The sequence below is a fragment of the Gouania willdenowi genome, chromosome 15, assembly GCF_900634775.1.
Source record: "Gouania willdenowi chromosome 15, fGouWil2.1, whole genome shotgun sequence".
In the NCBI taxonomy this organism is placed as follows: domain Eukaryota; kingdom Metazoa; phylum Chordata; class Actinopteri; order Blenniiformes; family Gobiesocidae; genus Gouania; species Gouania willdenowi.
The window spans coordinates 32,897,266-32,916,306 of record NC_041058.1 but is presented as its reverse complement, the minus strand read 5'-3'; the positions used below and the strand labels follow the sequence as shown (position 1 = coordinate 32,916,306).

Sequence of the window (19,041 nt, the reverse complement as noted above, 5' to 3'; positions counted from 1 at the left end):
AACAACACTTAATGACAGCCATCATGACATCTTATTCATGCTAATGACAGGTGTCATGTCATAATAATGACAGCAATGTCAGCCTCATGTGTAAAACCAGGTAAAACAAAAAAAATAAAATAATACTTTAAGAATTTAGAATTAAAAAATTGGAAAAACTTGAAGTGGTTACATTAGTTGTTGGGATGGGTAGAGTACAGTACCTCTCTTGAGAGAACGTGGGCTGCCGGGGCGGCTGGACGAGGTGTGGGAGCTGCAGATGGAGCCGTCCTCCTCTCCTGAGCTGGACGAATCCTCCGAGCTGGACGACTCATCAGAACAGGGGCTGTTGCTCAGAAGACTGGCTTTCTGTCACAGTCAGCACGCAGAATTCCAGAACAAGGCGTGATGTGGCCATGTGTGCATTAGGGCTGCAACTAACGACTATTTTAAAAGTCGACTAGTCATCGATTATTGAAACGATTAATCGACTAATCGGATGAAAAATCCTACCATTATTTGCTCTATAATGCTACAATCTTTTACATTTGGCTTGGGTCAAATTACGACAAATAAAAAAAGTAAATAAATAAATAAAACAATTCCCAACTTAAGGTGTAAACAGGTTCCTTACAAACACAAATTAAATTGAATACATCATTAGAATGTGCTTCAATAATAGCATTTACACATTTGATAAAAAGTTACAATAGCTGCTGACTGAAAGAGCTCATGGGCTGATATTTTATGGAAGATGTTTGTGCATTTGGGTCACTATTAGAATAGTTACTGTGTATATTTTTTTATTTCCTCATTTATAATGAAATTATTATCAAAAAAAATAAATAAAAAGCAAAAAATAACTGCAATAGTGTTTTTACTGTTTAATATAAACCACTGCTGCTGAATGTAGTTTATTGTATATCTGATAATGAGTTACATAAAGTTATGGTTGGTAAATATCTCACTGATTTACTATAATTAAACCAGATCAAGCTGATGATTCAATAATCAATATACTGAGAGCATTACTAATGGGATATTCTGATGTAGTAATCACAATATTTACATTACCGTCTCATGGGGCCAGCTTCGTCTGTGAACACGTGAAATATCATTAAAAATATTGCGTTTCACAAATCGGAATGAATGAATAGAGGGTTTTCACAGCACATCATCAACCCAGAAGTCGCCCTTTTGGAGATAAAGCAGTTGGTCTACAAACAGCACTCAGACAAGAAAATCACAAATTTTGAGACGAAATGGTGAACTATTGCTGTGTTTTTGGCTGGACTAATTGGTCACACAGTGAGACACATTTGTAGTTTTATAAATTGCCAAAAATCATAACACATCAGGGAGAACAATCTCACAAGTTATCAGAGGAAAGGAGGCGCTTGTGGCTAGCAAAGCTACACCAGGATCTATGAGGCAAAAATCTGGACAACATCTGAATTTTTGCGCCCATTTCTTGTCAGGTAAGTAAATTGTTGCTTATAGCAGCTCTAACTAATTTTCTAGTGTGATGATAATAATATAATTCATATCAAAGCCAAAACAACTCATCATAAGAACCGTTTCTTCCCCCAGACTGTCACTCTAATGAACGCTAAACAGTCAGAGTGTGTCAGACCTGTTGCTGTGAAATAACCCTGGAACTAAATTGTAAATGTGAATGTACATACACGTATAATATTTAATTTAAATGTACATACACGTATATTATTTTATTTAAATGTACATCTACGCACACTCGTTAATGTAAATACTGGAAAAGATAATCACATGTTTACTTCATCATCCTTTTGCACTACTCATCACTGCAGGTTAGTTTTTACCCGACTGATGGTGTGTTGTTGCTCTATTCGAATGTTGTCTAGATTTTAGCCTCCTGGTTTAGCTTTGCTCTCCACAAGCGCCTTCTTTCCTCTGATAACTTGTGAGATTGTTCTCCCTGATTTATTATGATTTTTGGTAATCTATAAAACTCCAAATGTGTCTCACTGTTTGACCAATTGGTACAGCCAAAAACACGTTCACCATTTCGTCTCAAAATTCGGGATTTTCTTGTCTGTGTGCTGTTTGTAGACCTGCTGCTTTATCTCCAAAATGGCAACTTCCGGGTTGATGATGCGCCGTGACAACCCTCTATAGTGACGATAGTTTTATGCCAAAATGTATTTCACACGACGTGTGACTCGTTAGCTTTTATCTTTCCATTAAAGTGATGAATTTGACCATTAATAAATCTGTGGCCCTTTGTGGTTTAATGACAGTAAGACGTGGACTTTTTACTAGTCTCTTTCATTAAGTGGTTAGCATTAGCTCTTAGCCCATTCTTATGTGTCGGTGGGTTAGCTTAGCTTAGTTAGCTATAGTCCTCTTTCCAGTTGATAAGTGTTGCTGCAGGTTCCTCTCTGTCTGTGTGATTGTGGAACTTTGGGTAGATCTGACGGAGGAATGTAGATTGGTTCACTTTGTTGGGTGGGTGTCTGGTCTGAACCAAGTAGCGGTGTGATTCAGGTAGACTGTGACTGTGACGAGCAGAGCTACGTGTGAGCGGCGTTGACAGCGCTGAGCTCGCAGTAACAGCGACATATTGTTACCAGTGGGAATGTTTTTGATGATATATCTTCCTCTAATCACGTCCGTAACATGCATACAGCTCTGAACACAGATATATAGATGGTGGGATGAGCCACTCATGAAAAAACAAAGTTCAGCTCCTTCCACAGCTTGAAGAAGACGGTGATGATGTAACCGACAATTGTCGACAAATACATTTGTCGGTGTCTGTTATCAATTTTTGTCGACAATGTCGACTAATCGTTGCACCCTTAGTGTGCATTGCCATGAATCTGACCATACGATGCACAATTTGCATTTCATGCTGTATTTCCCGATACGATTTATATTGTGATATTATTAATTACAAATTTCACCTTTACAAGCACAAAAACGTATGAAATATAAGTTATTTCATTAACTTAACTTGCGAGAACAAGTAAATGGTAACTAACTGTAATTCAACCACAAATAAAAAAAACAAGTTGTATGTTTATCAAAGTGTCAAATTACATTTTTCAGAAAAGTTTAACTTTGGTTCTACAACAGTTTCTGATTCTGTTAAATTCTTAGAAAAAAAAAAAGTAACCACAAATAATACTTTTCACTGGTTTTTGATCAAAGTTAAAGAAACATAGCAAATCTTAATTTGTTTTCATCTATTTTCTCTGTTTTTGTACTTTTGTATTGTTCTTAAACATTGTAATCTGTATAGCACTTATGTCAACTCCGGTTGTTTTAAATGTGCTATATAAATAAAGGTTGAGTTGAGTACATCTATAAAAGTGTTCAGTATGTTTTATGAAACTAAAGTTCAATCAACTTCCAGGTAAAATGTATTGAGGAGTGAGGTAGTGTAACAAGGTCTGTTGTGGTTCACTGACACCTAGTTACCGGGTGTTTACTTGCAATGCATATGTTAGCACATTTATTTATTTTTTTTTTTTTGTTAAAAAAAAACCAAAAAAAACCTGATTAAAAAAATTGATTTGGATATTTTTTAGATTGATACGATAATCGCGCAGTGAAATATTGCAATGTATCCTCAAATTGCCCTGATACCTCAGTAATCAGTGATGTCTGTGAGTGTTTAGAAGTAGAACAGGAGGCAGAGCATTCAGCTACCAGGCTCCTCGCCTTTGGAACCAGCTCCCAGTCTTAGTACGGGAGGCTCCACCTTTAAGGCTAAACTAGGGTAGACCACTAGGGTAGGGTAGGCAGGGACCACCAATGACAATTTCATATGTTTCTGCTGGCAAGTGTTAATTCAATTCAAATGAACTTTATTTGCATAGCGCAATTTACAAAAAAAGTAATCTCAATGCACTTATCAAAGTATAAAATTCACAATAAGAAAGAAAAAACCCAACAAGATCCACACGAACAAGCATTTAGCAAAATCAACATCATAAAACACCATTAAAGAAACATAAACAATTATTTTATATAGCCTCCATACTCTCCCAACAAGATACAGTATATCTCATGCAGCGCATACGTTGTTTGTGTTGGAAACACAAAAACACAAAGAAAATGACAACAACTACAACTTGGAACAGTTTCAGTGAGGAGCATCCACAAAGTCAATCCTTCCATTCACTGTAGAAAATGTGAACAATGTTCTGACCTTTCCTTTGCTGAAGCTCTGGTAACTCAGGTGTTGGTCTCCCATCTTTTAAAAGCTGTCGTTTTTTCTCAAAAAAAGTTTCTCTATCGTCTCTAGCGCTGTCATCCTGCCTGTAGTGTTATCCCGCCCACTAACTAGAGAACGTAGCAGCAGTGGTCACGTGATATCAATTCACAAATGCACTGTGAACGTATGTATAGCATTTAGCATAGCACGGTTACGTCCAAAGGAAGTGTAGAGAGCTGCCTTTTTACGTAAATGGTTGTCATCTTGGGGAACTGATTGCGCATGTGCAAACACATAAAAACACGCTATGAAAACAGAGGCAGAGCAGCAACGTGCTTTTGGGGGAGGGTGTGGCCTCTTCCTGCCTTACATCGGAGTGTGTGCAGCCGTGTTTAGTAATTTGGGCTATGAAACGCACAAAATGGGGACACTTTCAAACTTATAGGTACTGTAGGCTATTGGAAATGGAAAAATAAATAATCTATAATTAAAACAAATAATCAAAATATCAATTCACCCTTGGGTCGGCACTGCCTACCTTGCCTACCCTGACTGCACGTCACTGATCGTATAATAGCGTTAACCTAACAACTGGGAACAAAGCCCTAAACCTAAAAATAGGAACTAAAAACTAAGATTATATAGTAGAACACCAACATTATATTCAAACACGATCCACCATCTACACATAGCTCTACTGGGCTACAATGGGATGATGTTCAGTCAGACACAGTTGTGCTGGGTTGTAGACAACCCCCCACTTCTGTCCCTCAACGCATAACCCATCATACTACTCACACTAGCTTTACACCATTTACATTGATTTCCACCCCATATATCATTACATCCGACCAGAACAAGACAAAACCTCATCTGTAGTTGTAGCATTTCAGAGCATGAAGGATGCCGCAAAACGTTTAATGTTAACCTAACCACTAGGAACGAGTGTATCACAGTGTATCATGTTTTTCCTGTGCCTTCTCCTCGCCCAACTCTCTCTTTTCTGTTTCAGGTGTCTTGATGCTGGAGCTGGCGATTCCTGATTGATGGTTCGCGGCTCAATCAGTCTGGGACACTCTGACATAGTGATCATTGGTTCATGACTCAACTTGTCTGGGACAATCTGATGGACTATCCTTCTATCCTACTCTATTTGCCCTTCTGTTTACTAACCCAACCAGTCGAAGCGGATGTTCTCCACCTCTGAACATGGTTGAGATTTCTTCCTATAAAAAAGAGGGAGTTTTTTCTTCCCACTGTCGCTAAATGCTCGTTTATGTGGACCTTGTTGGGTTCTTTCTTTCTGACCAAGGACTTTATATTTTGTTAAGTGGTTTGAGATGAATTTGTTGTAATTTGTGCTATATAAATAAAGTTGAATTGAAATAAAATTGCTGCAGGCAGGTTGTACTTACCCCCTTTAGAGTCGTGTAAACTGGCGTCGTCATGTTTTTGTAGATAAGCGATGTGTACATTACAAAGGCAGGATACGAGGATTGCAAGGAACGATCTGAGACATCAGGGATTTAAAACTTAAGGTTAGCCACAGGTGCAGGAAAGTTTATGGTTTCTATAGATGTTGCAGGAGGTGAAGTAAAGAGGTAGCAGTCATTTATTTTTAAGTTAACCTATTGTTTTATCAGAATTGTATTTGAAGTTAATATCATCAATCATCAATACCCTCTGTAACAAATAACAACTCATTATTTTTTATTTTATTTTTTTTAAAGCTATCGGTAGCCATTGCAAAAGACTCAAAGAGCCACATGAGGCTCCAGAGCCGCAGGTTGCAGACCCCTGCCTGAAGGTATGAAATCATTCTAAAAAGTCCTTTTAATGTGTTTTTTCAAAAAAATGTGCACATATTTTGTTTCTGGTAATTCATTAACAAAATGTTTTGTTCTATACATTTTCACTACAGGTGCCCTTTAAAAGCCTCCTACCTTTGCTGGCAGAGCCTGTGCAGGAAGTATCTGACAGTCGGATTCCAGATTTGGCCACAGCATAGATACGACTCTCCTACGAGAGAAACATCTGTGTAAAAATGAATGTTACACTTTGGGAATGACTGGCTTTGTGGAGCGTTTCTTACCCAGGAGGGGAGCCTGTGTAGAGGAGGGGTGGGAGGTGTGGAGCTGTCACAGTCTGACCCCTGTCTGCTTACTTCTGACATGTGGGAGTAGTGCATGCTGGGAGAGGCTTGTAGAGGTGTGACCTCGCCCGTCTCCATGCCAACCTCCTCCTCCTCCTCCTGATGCTGCTGCTGCTGCCGGTCCAGATCCAAGTCCGTCTCCTGGGGTGGGATGGGGCGCAGCATGCTGACGGCGTTCCGTGTTCCACTGCGTGACACCTCACTGCAGAGCGGCGGCTGGCTCAGGTGCTTCTTGTTCATCATCAACCCAAAGGCGGCTGGCGTCCTGAGGCGGGGCTGTTTGGGTGAGGCAGGGTCATCCTTTGGGTCCTGGGGTTGGTTTGGACGTTTTGGGCTGAGGGCCACGGTAAGTGAACAGTCCAGACTCTGAGACTGGAACTGCTTGTTGAGCTCCTCAGAGGAGCATCCGTCCTCCTGGTCATTAAATGCTGCCAGCACATCATCCAAAGAGTCCAGCAGTCCACAGCCGGGGTCCCCACGCTGCATGTCATCATCCAACACAGAGCTGCTGTCATCTGATGCAGTGAGGTAGGCCTCACTGCCAGCTCTGCTCTCCACTTCTGATGCAGAAACACCACGAGGCTCAGGTCCACATTTCCCTTGTGTTTTGTCCTGATGTTGCCCTGTTAGCACGTTGACTTCAGCATCTGCCCCTGAGGAGGTGCTCTGATGACTGCTCATCTCTGAGAAACCAAATGAAAACACAATCCTAAAACTCCTTTAACCTTCCTATTATCCTCAAATATTACCAACACATTTTACCCTTTGGGTCAATCTGACCCCAGGCATATTTGCCTCCAGTTTTAGTGTCAGGAACTTTGTTTATTTGTTGAATACTTAAATGACCCCTTGGTAGTGAAACCATGATCTGTTCTCTAGCGCAGTGTTTCTGAAATGGGCGGCAATGGCAATACAGGGGGTACTTGAGAGAGAGAGAGAGAAGAAAATGAACAATTAATGTGTCAATCTGGGTCCCACCCCAGGCGTAATATGACCGGACATGATAAAAAACTAAATCAGTGTTTTTAACCTTGAGGTCAGGACCCCATGTGGGGTCACCTGAAATTGAAATGAGCCATAAAAGTTTGAGAATCACAGCTCTAGCGCCATCATCAGGACAAACTTTCATCTGAATCTTCTCAAATGTACTGAGTATGAACCCTATTAGTTGTGGTGATGATATGACCTTTCCTACAGCACCACCATCAGGTCAAACTTTCAGTTTTAGAGTTAGCATAGAAGTAGGAACAATTAGTTCAAACTGGCAAATAATGAGCATGACAAATTGTGAATGTGGTTAAATCAGCAAAAAATAAGCATTGTATATGAGGAGAAAAAGGTGTTAAAAGTGACAATAATGGTCAAAATATGCATCGTTAGGTAGGAAAACTGGTGGAGAAGTGTCAGAAATGGGAGTAATGTAGCAAAAATGCATTAAAAGGAGACAAAATATGGCAAGAAAAAGTGATGAAAATAGGTTAAAATATGGCAAGTTTGCTGCAGTTGCAGAAAAAGGGGAAATAAGCAAAAATGTGCTAAAATTGTTCAAGAAATATTCCTAGTTTCTTGAAGGCATCTGGTGATGGATGCACTGACGTGTTTATACTTCATTCTTACTGTGATTTCTTGTGTTTGCTCGCCAGACAGTGACTGGCTGACTCCATTTTTTGTTCTAGTTTGTTCCCAATATTTCCCGTATTATCACCTCACTCAGTGAGACATTTAATCTCAGCTGGATTCAGATCTTTCCGTGTAAACCTCAAAATAAACATCTGCCACAGTTTTGCTTCAATTTTCAGGGAAAACACCAGAAATGTGTTGGGAAGTCATTTTGTCAGAGTTTATGGGACAAACACAAGAAATCACAGTAAACATACATCTATGAATACGCCTGCAGGACTCCACATCCCACAATGCAATGCACCAAACTTTTCCAATAATGTCAGTAAGTGTTTACAGTGGAGATCGCAACGAACTTTCGAGCAGCACTTTCACCCTTTTAAATCTATTTTCCCCAGCAAATGATCTTCCATCTATCGATCTATGAGGCCTACACGATGACTTCATCTGATAAATTATTATTGTTGCCAGCAGCTTTAATATCAAAGTGTAATTTCACATGAAAATGAAACAAATTACATTATCTTGTTTCATATCCATTTAACTTTGGAGTTTCATATGTGTGTCCTCCTCACCCATGTGTCCCTGGTCCTCACTCTGGTCCTGGGTGTTGAGGGTCCTCTGACAGGGTGCTGGCCCCGTCTGGACCTGTGGATTTTTCCCTCTCACCTGGAAACAGCCAAAGGTCAGACTGCTGAGCCTCTGCGCCTCACCAGGTCTGTGCGGGAGGTGTCCAGCAGCACACTTCTGCTCAAAAGCTGCAAAAAAAAAAAAACATCTACAAGTCATTCCAATTGTCTTTTACTCAGCACTGGGTGGAAAAAGGGTGTTGACATTCGTGTACTGTTCATTCACTGGTTCTTCCGTTTTAAAACTGCATCAAAATATCAAATAAACAGTGTGGTTATTTTGTTTTACCGACTTAAAACCAAAACAGAAATACAGAAAAATCAGAAACAGACAAGCAGCGTTTTTCTGTTTTAAAATTAAATCTTCTGTTTGTGTGATATTTGGATATTTACAGCAAACTAGGATGAGAGCTTCATATTTTAATCTCACCACACAGAGAGGACCCACAGACAGGGGTAGACTTTTACTCAGACTTTTTATTCTGTCTGATAAAATGATCTTGTATCATGTTGTCCACCTCACACCGATGGTAAAGAGGCGTAATTTGTGTGTAGATGACGTTTTGTTAGAGTTATTGATGCTGGAAGTCCAAATCTGTGAATATCTGCCCACTTTACCAAACTGTGTAACGGTCCAAATAGTATCCAAATAAACAGATGACTGACTATCGACTGTGAGGCAGGTGTTAGAACTTTTTTGACACACTTGACACTTTTGCAAAAACAATTACAGCCTTTCTGAGGGCACGTTATAATGTCACTAGCCACTAATGGCAGACGTCAACACACATGGAAGTTGATCACAAAAAGCAAGGAGCACCACTAGATTCATTACACCACCTCTGGTTCCTTTAATCATATATCATGTTTTACATAACACCCATTTTTAAATCTTCTTAAATTTTTGTATTAATGACGTTTCAATTCACCAGTTCATCAGTAATGTGACTTATGCGTTATTCCTTTTTTTGTCCGGGAGTAAAAGTCCGCCCCCCTGTGTGTCCCCAATGTGTGGTGAGATTAAAACATGAAGCTCTCGTCCTAGTTTCCTGTAAATATCCAAATATCACACAAACAAGATATCATTTTAAAACAGAATAAAGCTGCTTGTCTGGTTTTTGATAATTTTGCATTTTTGTTTTGATTTTAAGTCAGTAAAAAAAGAACAAAGGGCACACAGATTGTGTTGACACCTGTTGGGGGTATACTTGTATTGGTGTTAGGTTTTTATTGGTTGTTTTTTTCATGTACATGAACCATTATTTTTCATTTCCTATTTAATTATGTATTCATAAACAGGAAAGTGAGCTATAATCCGCAAATAATCATGCTGTAAACTGGAAAGGTGGTAGGAGAGTAACTAAACCTGAAAACTCGGTTTTTTTCTGCTGAAAACTTTTGTTATGAAGTAGTGTTGTTGATTGTATTTTAATTTGGCATATTTTTTTGTAAAACTGAAAGAGTGATGTGATGTTCACTGTTACCTTGCATTTGCTTCTGTAAGTCCACAATCTGAGCCTCCTGCTGCCTGCTGGTTTCTCTCAGTGCTGCATTCTCCACCTCAAACTGATGCACAAACACAAAACCATTGAGTTCAAAGAAAAAGGCTCATCAAAATCCATTCTACTGCAGAACCACCGTATTACTCTATATCTTAACAAACAAATCAGCTTCTTGCAAGGAAATGAAAGGACCTTGACTAGGTTCACTCGTTGCAGCGTCTCTAATAACCAAGGCTTGTAAAATGAAGCTGGAAATCATCGGTTCAAATTACCAACATGCACAACAGACACATCACTGAACAAAAATTAAGCGTTTCTATTCACGTGTTGCATGTCTGTGCAGAGGTTGTGGGTTAAAGACTGACCGAGTCACTCACGGCTTTAATGTGGAGTTTACATGTTCTCCTACTACAGCATGCAATTTTTAAAGCAGATGAAACAGAAAGAAGATTCAGAATGGTAAAACTTAATTTAAAACAAAAGCTTTGTCCTCACCTTAAACCTTTCACAGGTAAGTACTGCAAAAAAAGGTGATGATGATGATGATGATAATGTAAATAAGGACTATCATAAAGTTTACCTCAGACAGTTTGAGCATCACCCATTCCTTGATCTTGGCTGCTTTCTCCTCCACTGTTTTGGCATCTTGAAGCCGATTCTGTTTCTGTTGAAAAGAAAGAAACGTAAGCAATTATTGATTTTTTTCTTCTGGTGGAAATCAGTCCAATGAGCATCTGATCACATACAGACAAGACACTTGGGGTCGGAACCCCATGTGGGGTCACTTGGAGTTTAAATGGGGTCGCCTTAAATGTTTAGTAATTGATTTCTTTTTTTAAATATATGTTAAAATTTTGTTGATTTAGTCACATATTTTTCAGGAAATTTTTTTTCCTGACATGGTTTGACTGACAACTGCCAGTCTTCCTCAGAGGTGTTTGCTTTGATGTATCCCTATGGGTTCTCTCATAAGGAAAGCATCAAAGCATCTTCTGGTGGCTTTCATGTGTCCTTCATGTGTCTTCATGTGTCCCCAGTTTTCCACCTCTGAGGAAGACTGGCAGTTGACAGTCGAAACATGTGAGGAGATCAAATATCCTGAAAAAAAAGAAGAAATTTACGGAATTATGGGTTAAAAACACATTATTGAAATGTTTGAACGTTATACTTTTTGAAATTAAAACAACACACAATCTTAAAAAACTGTATTCTATACTTTCACTTTGTCAAATTTGTATCTACCGTAGTTTAAATAAAATGCAGGGGAAAAAATAAGACTTGTAACTAATCCTGTCTACTCTGTATTTGTAATAAAATATAAGAAACGTGATTAAAAACTAATTCTAGAAAAAATTAGTCTTTTGCCAGAAATTCTTGATCATCAAAATGGGTTCATGATCCAAAAAAGGATGGGTACCACTGCCTTACAGGTTTAACCTCAAACATTTGACAGTCATCACAGAATGCTTTTACTTGCTCATCCAGCTGCTGCTCCAGCTGTGCAATCAGCTCGTCCTTCTCCTGAACCAAAGCCTGGAGCTCCTGGCACTGCTGAAACAAACGCACCTCAGAGACTCCGCACTGACCCTTTGAAGCCTTGAGCTGCTCTCCCATCCACTGCACCTACATGTCACACACAAACACACACAGGCGGGCACACGCACGCACGCACACACATTCATGTTGTAGTTCTGCTTGAACTTTGGAGCAAGTCTTTCCTTTGGTTCCTTACCTGCTGCTGAGCAGTGAAAGCTCGTTTTTCTGCATCAATCACTTGAATCTCCAGTTGATTGATCTGAAAACATACCAAAAATATATATTTTTACTCAGACCATTAGCATATGATTGCTGTTTCATGCAAAAATACATGATCATCTTTTCTACAAAAGTGCTCCAGGATCCACAGGTCAGGTCGAGCTATCCACTTAACCCGAACTTTTAGCATACAAAGTTTTTACTATGAATCTAGATTTCCGCTTATCGCACTGACTTCTGGGATTTATTTGGTGTGTGCTGTACTATATGACGCTGGTTAATGTCATATGGGGCTAAATCACCATGATAACAAAGGCTGAATACATAACTTGGTCTGGACCAGTTTATCCGGTATCCCTCGCCCGGCAATGTGACTCTAACCAGAAATCATCCCCACTATGGCGCTTCAACACTTCAAAACCTAGCATGAGTCTCCAACCCCGATTTTGTAAACAGAAAACACCGCTCCATTTGAGGGCATGGAAAGAGTGGAATCACGCATTTCCAAGAGCTCTTCCAAAATGACAGGCTCAACACATATAACAATCTAACCCAAAAATTTGATATAAATAAGATACATTTTATGCAGTATTTACAAGTAACAGAGACAATTAAGAAAAACACTCCAGTAGATCAAATTACCTTACAACCCGAGCCATTTAGAGACAACGGAAGTTCAAAATGCTTGACCTTCACGTGATTAATGTAGACTCAATTTGTTCCGGAAGTTACTGGCGGGTAATTTGGATCCATTGACAAAACTGGGATTTTTGATAATTTGTCATCAATAACTGCATTGATTCACAATATTTATACAGTACACTGTCATATGTATGTGTATATACAATATGTTTATGTAGTTTTAAAGATTGGTGTAAACAGCTACCATACCTGCTTTTTTAACGTAGTTAAGGCCAACATTAAATCCATTGCAAATACAATGAATTAAATCTTTCTCTTTATAATTCGCATGCAACCCTGCCCTTCATAACACTATATATACATGAATACATAATATTTACAATAAAAACTAACCCTAGCTCTTAACATTTAACAAATGATTGCGTGCTTCAGTCAGGTCTGCGCTCCACCACTGTATTCAGTGGTTAACTGACATTGAGATTTCCCATGGCCAAGAAGGCATCATGGTTACGTGCAGCTTTTTATGCCAATGTGTGTCTTTGTTTACATGTGTTCTGAGTGTTGATTGGCTGGGAGGCTGGGGAAAGGGTGGGCGTAAGCGGGAAAAGAGTGAACAATTTTGTTCTCACGGTAGTGTGAGAGTACATGACACCGTCATTCAGAGTGCGCATCATACTGAGATTGTATATGTGCATATATGCGCATGGGAGCACATACACACAACTGGAAAATTAATTTTTGCTAAAAAAAAACAATTCATATTTGTTTATTTTTATTTTCAAAGTGAACGGATACATGTTTTATTTGTTTATTGGATTATGTTAGGGTTATAATCTCAGTACGGAGGTAAACTCATACGTGACAAAGGTGTTTGTTTGTTTTTGGCGTGTTACTACGACCTCCAATAAAGCATGTAAAACTGTGATAACGGCTCAAGTCACGTAATTACAATACCCTTTGGGCAGAGCTGCGGTGCGTGTGCGCGCGCCTCCCACCTTCACATTAAAAACGTAATTGGGGGGGGAAAAAAAACGCCACATAAATTACATAGGGTTAGGGTAAATGCCAAGCAGCCCTCCAGATGCCCCCAAGACACCAAGCCGAGAGGCAGCCACTGCCCCCCACATACACACCCGAGAAAGCACCAAAGAGCCGAAGACCCAGCGCCCCCCAGCTTGCCCACCCCCCACACCGGTGAGGCAGGCCGCCCCGGGCCCGCACACACCGAGGACAGTTCTTATGGCAACCAGGAGACGAGACAAGCACCAAGCCACCCCCATAGGGAAAAGGCACCCCCACACCCCACCGGGCTGACACCGCCCGGAGAGACCCCGCGAGGAGAGCCCTCAGCAACACCCACCCACGCCCCCCGAGTAGGGCAACTTGAGGTGGGAATGCCACCCCCGCGCCACTACTCAGTAGCACAGGAGGCGGCACCCCCAGCCCCACCATCCAGCCCCCCAGAGGTTGGGTATGGGTGTGTGGTGCACCGAGTGAGTCAGCCAGACCAGCTGGGAGTGAAGTGAGGTGTTCATTTAGGAGGCCTGTCTGGTGCGAGCCAGAGAGGGTAGATGGCGCAGACGGGGACGCGGCACAGCGGAACCCAGGGACGCGCAGAGCAGCACGGCCGGAGACCCACCCCACAGCACCCCCAAAACTATGCCGGCCCCACGAAGGACGGCAGCACCCCCACCCCCCAGGCGCGGCCAGACACCCAGCCCCAGGATGTAATCGCTGCCCCCGAGCAGTAGCCATCCCCAGAACCACCACCACCCCCGACCCCCTCGGCCAGGAGCCACATCCAGAGGCACCCAGACACCCAGGCAACTCACCCAAGCCACCCAGGCCACCCCACAAACCCAGGGAAGTCCAGGTCTACAGTTTGATTAGTGTGTTAGTAAAGAGTGGTGCTGGCAGTTCGCTTGCAGGCTAGATCATCAGGCTAAGAAATCGAGATTCAATGCAGTTAAAAAAGGAGTCCAATGCTCCTCAAAGCAGGTTATTTTATTTTTTCTGAGAGCAGACATCTTTTCCATGGAAATATATTCTATGAGGAGATTTTGCCATTGGTTTATGTTTAAGGATTTTTCATCTTTCCAATTCACTAACATTGTTTTTTTTTTTGTTATAGTGAGTGTCGCAAGGATGGATTGTGATTGGTTTGCTGGAAGATCAAGCTTCGTCAGGTCTCCTATCAGACATAGATTTGGAGAGAGAGGAATCCTGCAGTCAAAAATGGAGGAGGACAGTTTTTCAGTGATTAGAAACCAAAACTGTTGAACTGGGGAACAGAGCCATAAGGCATGTAAATAAGAACCACTAGTTCTCTGAGAGCAGATGTCTGTTGCCGAGAAGCCCATTTTATACATTTTCTGTTGGGTAATGTGAGATCTGTGGAGGACTTTGTATTTGCCAAGGAGTGAGATGGGGAGATTGTTCCATCTTCGCAGATCATCTGTGACTTTATCCAACAGCGGATCCAGGTTCAGTTTAATTAATTCATTTAAGTTTGGTGATATATTTAAGCCTAGATATTTAATTGTATTTGTGGGGGAGGGGTATTGTGGGTTTTGGCTTACTGGGTTCCATTAATTTTTTGTTAAAGGGAGGATTGACGATTTTGACCAGTTAACGGTGTAGTCTGATAGTTTAGAGAAGCTGTTTATTAGATTAAATACTTCTTCTAATGAGGATTGGGGTTCTTCCAAATAGAGGCAATTTCTTTAAATTTACATTTCCCCATGTTATTGAAAGTTTCTGGAAGCATGTCACTGTTAGTATTGAAGCTGTTTTTACTATACCTTAAACAAAGTATAACTATACCTTTAACAAAAGTGCTGCTTTGCACTTTTGCACTGCATTTCTGTACACACTATTTCATACATTAGACACTTAGTTCAAAAAGGAAAATCTCAGGGTACCATTGTGAAAACACGTCTATTCAAAACACAACACACATTGGGTAATGGAAAATACTTTGACACACAACTGAAAATACTTAAGTGACAAAATTGAAACCAATCAGCAGCTACAAAAAGGCCTCAGTTAAGCCATACATGAACTGCTGGGTGCAGTGTTGCTTCACCATTTACATACTGATCAAAAGATGAACCAACCTAAAGACTCAAAAGTTTGGGGCCATTTTACTGAAAACGAACACACAGCACATAATCACAGCTTGCTCAATAGAATATGTTAATGTTTAGTTCATTCACAACTTTGAATCAAAACCATATCTACTTGTTTTTATGGCAAATGCTTACTGTAATCCGCCATATGTGGGCAACCAGTAGCAGCCCAATCCAGGCATGGAGACAGTGAACTAGTGTAGAACTAACGGAAAAAACTTTCCAGAACCAGTCAAATCAAACCCAGTTCTCAGTTCACTAAAGTTTAACTGTTTTGTAGTTGGTTATGATGCACGATGTTGCGGTAAATTATACGTTGAAAAAAATAAATAAATAAATGTTAGCATTTATTTTGAAATGTGCGACTAATTGTAATCATAAAATCATACTTATTATGTGTTAAAATGTAAGACTTTTGAAACATTGATTTAAGACATTTTAATGACAATTAAGGCCTTATTTTTAGATTCATGAATCTAATGCCTCTTAAGACTTTTCGAGGATCCATGGGAACCCTCTACCAGAGACAGCAACACACAATATTCAAGGTGTACGGTGGACCAAGATGCTAGCAGCGTATATAGTTGTGGATAGCTGAGCTACTAGCAGCGAGGAGTTGGATCAGAGCAGACCCCCCTCATGCAGCCTCACACAGAGAAACAACCTCATCAAAAAAGTACGAATGTGAAATTCATCCAAACATTGCAGAGTTACTGTATGAGCATCATCTCAAACCTCACCCTTCTCATTAAACTTGTAGTGAGTCGTATTTTACAGTTTCAGGGTGGTGAATTTGTTGAATTGATGATGTATGTTCAATCATCAAATGTTTGGTAGATCAATTTTTCCATAAAAAAGAGATGAGTTTCTCACTAAAAATGCCAGAAGGCTAATTCATTAAATAAATGAAACAAGTGATAATTCTGAATAAGATGTTTTCTTGTGCGCTTACAGATTATTATTATTTTGATCATAAATTATTCCTCAACAGGAAAGGTAAAATTCAGAGCCAATTTTTACTATAGGGCTACATTGTATATTACATTACATTATTATGTTATTAAGTGTGCAGGAGTAACGGCTACATGAGTTCAGGATAAATATCTGAAGGGGTACGGGACTGAGAAAAGTTTGAGAACAACAGATTGAAGCTATTCCATGGCAGTGGTTGTTGCCTTTAAATGTTCCCAGGGTGAGTTAGTATTCTGTCCCCCCCCAAAAAAAAACAAAAAATCTGACCTGAAGAGGTATTTTTACAGCTGTAGAAATGGTTCACTTATGATGATGAGGTGTCATATTCTGCTAAACCTACAACCAGCTCTTTGTGCACAAAGATCAGAGGCTACAATATGGAAGCTAGCAGGAGAGTGCTAAAACTGGCTACACACGCACGCGCACACAAAGAAACTGATCAGCATTCACTGTGGGGTATAATATTAAAGGGGACATATCATGGTTTTAAATCCTTCCTTTTTACATATAAATCATACAGTTGTGGTCTATATAAAGCGGAACTGCAATGCTTGGGTCTGAATTCCTCATTATTATAGCTCCACCCCTTTTCTACCCCTTTTCTGATGTGCTTCTGAGAGCAACTCGTTTTGGTGCAGTCTCTTTAAATGCAAATGAGACACTCCATACCCCGCCCCCTCTTCAGGTGACACTCGGTTCAACTCCACCCTGCTCGGCCATTTTTGTAGTTTGATAGAAGAGATACCATTATGTAGCGGCGCATAAACTTTTTATTCAGAGGTTATTTACAAAATGTCAACAACACAAGACTTGTCCATCCAGCTTTACATGTTTGAGCCAGAGTCTGACCCGGCAGAGTGAGATGAAAATGAAGATGATGAACCTGCAGAACCCTAACAAGTGAGCTAACACAAGCACCGAGCTAACGCTAGCGCCAAGCTAACGTCACAAAATGCATTTTAATACAGTCTTTTCAAAGACAAAAACAGCAAAATGAAATGACTAATGAAAACTTTAGACTTAAATTAAACCACGTAGGCCATATCATCAAGGATCTAAAACGAGCACACAGCGCTAACATATGAAGACGGTGCAACTGCTAATGCTAACAAAACAATGACAGGGACGTCTTATCATCACACTTTTTAGCGTTATTTACAGCTTACTGAAGTGCTCTGTTCGTCGTCTCCAAAGATAGAAGGAATTGAACCATCAATCAGACAAAGTCTTTCGGCAAATCCTTCTTTATACTGGTGGAGGTTGATGAAGCAGTCATCATTGAAGTGCTTCACGCACACAAAAATGATCTTACCCACAGATGTGGATACATTTCCATGAAAAATAAAACTCAACCAGGTACTTCAAAAAGGTTCTGATGCTGGGAGACGGTGTAATGAAGCGTGTGGGTTATTACATCCAACAACCAAACATTTTGATTTCTCCTCTCGTAACTTCGGCATCCTGGAGCTTGGACTACAAAATAAAAGCGAGAAATAAAAATGGCGGATTGCTCGAAGTTTTGGACCTGGAGTTGATGTCCTAATTTGGCAGTTCTGCTGCAAATACTGTGATGTAATAGTTCAAAAAACGTAATAGAGAATAGAAAAATCGAAACAGATTGAAAAATATGAGCAAAACAGAATATAAAGATATCTACGGAGCACCTGAAGAGACTAATTTGAACTTTTCTGTACTTCTAAACACTCTAAATATACAACAAAATGCATTTAAGGGCCAAAAAAGTGGATTTAGCATGATATGTCCCCTTTAAATAGTCAATAGGCGGCCTGGGGGCCACATGTCTGTCCTCGCTCTGATGTCGTGTGGCCGCCAACATGAATCCCCAAAGAATTGTATGTTTGACACATGATAGAAAAGGAGAAAATAAAATGAAAACAACAATGATACACACACAATGACAAATATAACCTTCTCCAAGCTCCAAACCTCCTCTTTTCCAGATATTGTCAGTGATCTGGATCATTGATCCTGATCATGGTCAGGGGCGTAGCACCACATTTTGGGCCCTGGGTACAAACCATCTTGTTGGGCTCCTACTTTAAGTTTTGTTTTTGCCCAGAAATTATACTAGTATTCTTGCATTATTATATAAGCTTAATTTTTCTTCACAACAACTTAATGACTCTATATCCAAAGTTTGTATTTTAGAAAACTGTTCTACTATATTTTAGTGGTTTATTGAATATTGTGTTTGTGATGTTTGCTCCAATTTAGTGGCTAAAACATATTTTATCTGGTTAATAAAAGGTATATATAGAATGATTACAATCATGGGGACACTCTGGCCACCTACTAAACACTTGGTGGCAACAAAATTTTGTCTTGAAAATTATTTTCTTTTAAATAATTTTATCTCCAAATAAAATTGGACATGCAAAAGGAATGGTCCAGCATTTAAATGCACGAGAGTGCACGTAGTTCACCTCTGAAGAAATGAGTTAGC

The 19,041-nt window shown here is 39.9% G+C and overlaps 1 protein-coding gene and 2 long non-coding RNA genes across 4 annotated transcripts in view; 1 reads left to right on the top strand and 2 right to left on the bottom strand.

The window, feature by feature from the left end:
• The window catches only part of LOC114476649 (uncharacterized), a 319,238-nt gene that overhangs the window by 64,292 nt on the left and 235,905 nt on the right, over positions 1 to 19,041 (bottom strand). The gene's annotated exons all lie outside the window — the stretch shown is intronic.
• Positions 1 to 19,041, bottom strand: part of plekhh2 (pleckstrin homology domain containing, family H (with MyTH4 domain) member 2) — a 104,995-nt gene that overhangs the window by 63,777 nt on the left and 22,177 nt on the right. For both annotated transcript variants that reach the window (XM_028468453.1, XM_028468454.1), the window contains 9 exons: positions 11,813 to 11,875; positions 11,554 to 11,703; positions 10,661 to 10,744; positions 10,063 to 10,144; positions 8,525 to 8,707; positions 6,270 to 7,012; positions 6,121 to 6,196; positions 5,593 to 5,687; positions 204 to 348 (listed from right to left, as the gene is read on the bottom strand). In XM_028468453.1, the coding sequence (XP_028324254.1) occupies positions 204 to 348; positions 5,593 to 5,687; positions 6,121 to 6,196; positions 6,270 to 7,012; positions 8,525 to 8,707; positions 10,063 to 10,144; positions 10,661 to 10,744; positions 11,554 to 11,703; positions 11,813 to 11,875 (1,621 nt within the window). The remainder of the gene's footprint in view (positions 1 to 203; positions 349 to 5,592; positions 5,688 to 6,120; positions 6,197 to 6,269; positions 7,013 to 8,524; positions 8,708 to 10,062; positions 10,145 to 10,660; positions 10,745 to 11,553; positions 11,704 to 11,812; positions 11,876 to 19,041) is intronic.
• Positions 5,716 to 8,760, top strand: LOC114476650 (uncharacterized). The gene is made up of 2 exons (XR_003675626.1): positions 5,716 to 5,984; positions 6,099 to 8,760. It is a non-coding gene; the product is annotated as an uncharacterized LOC114476650 (long non-coding RNA).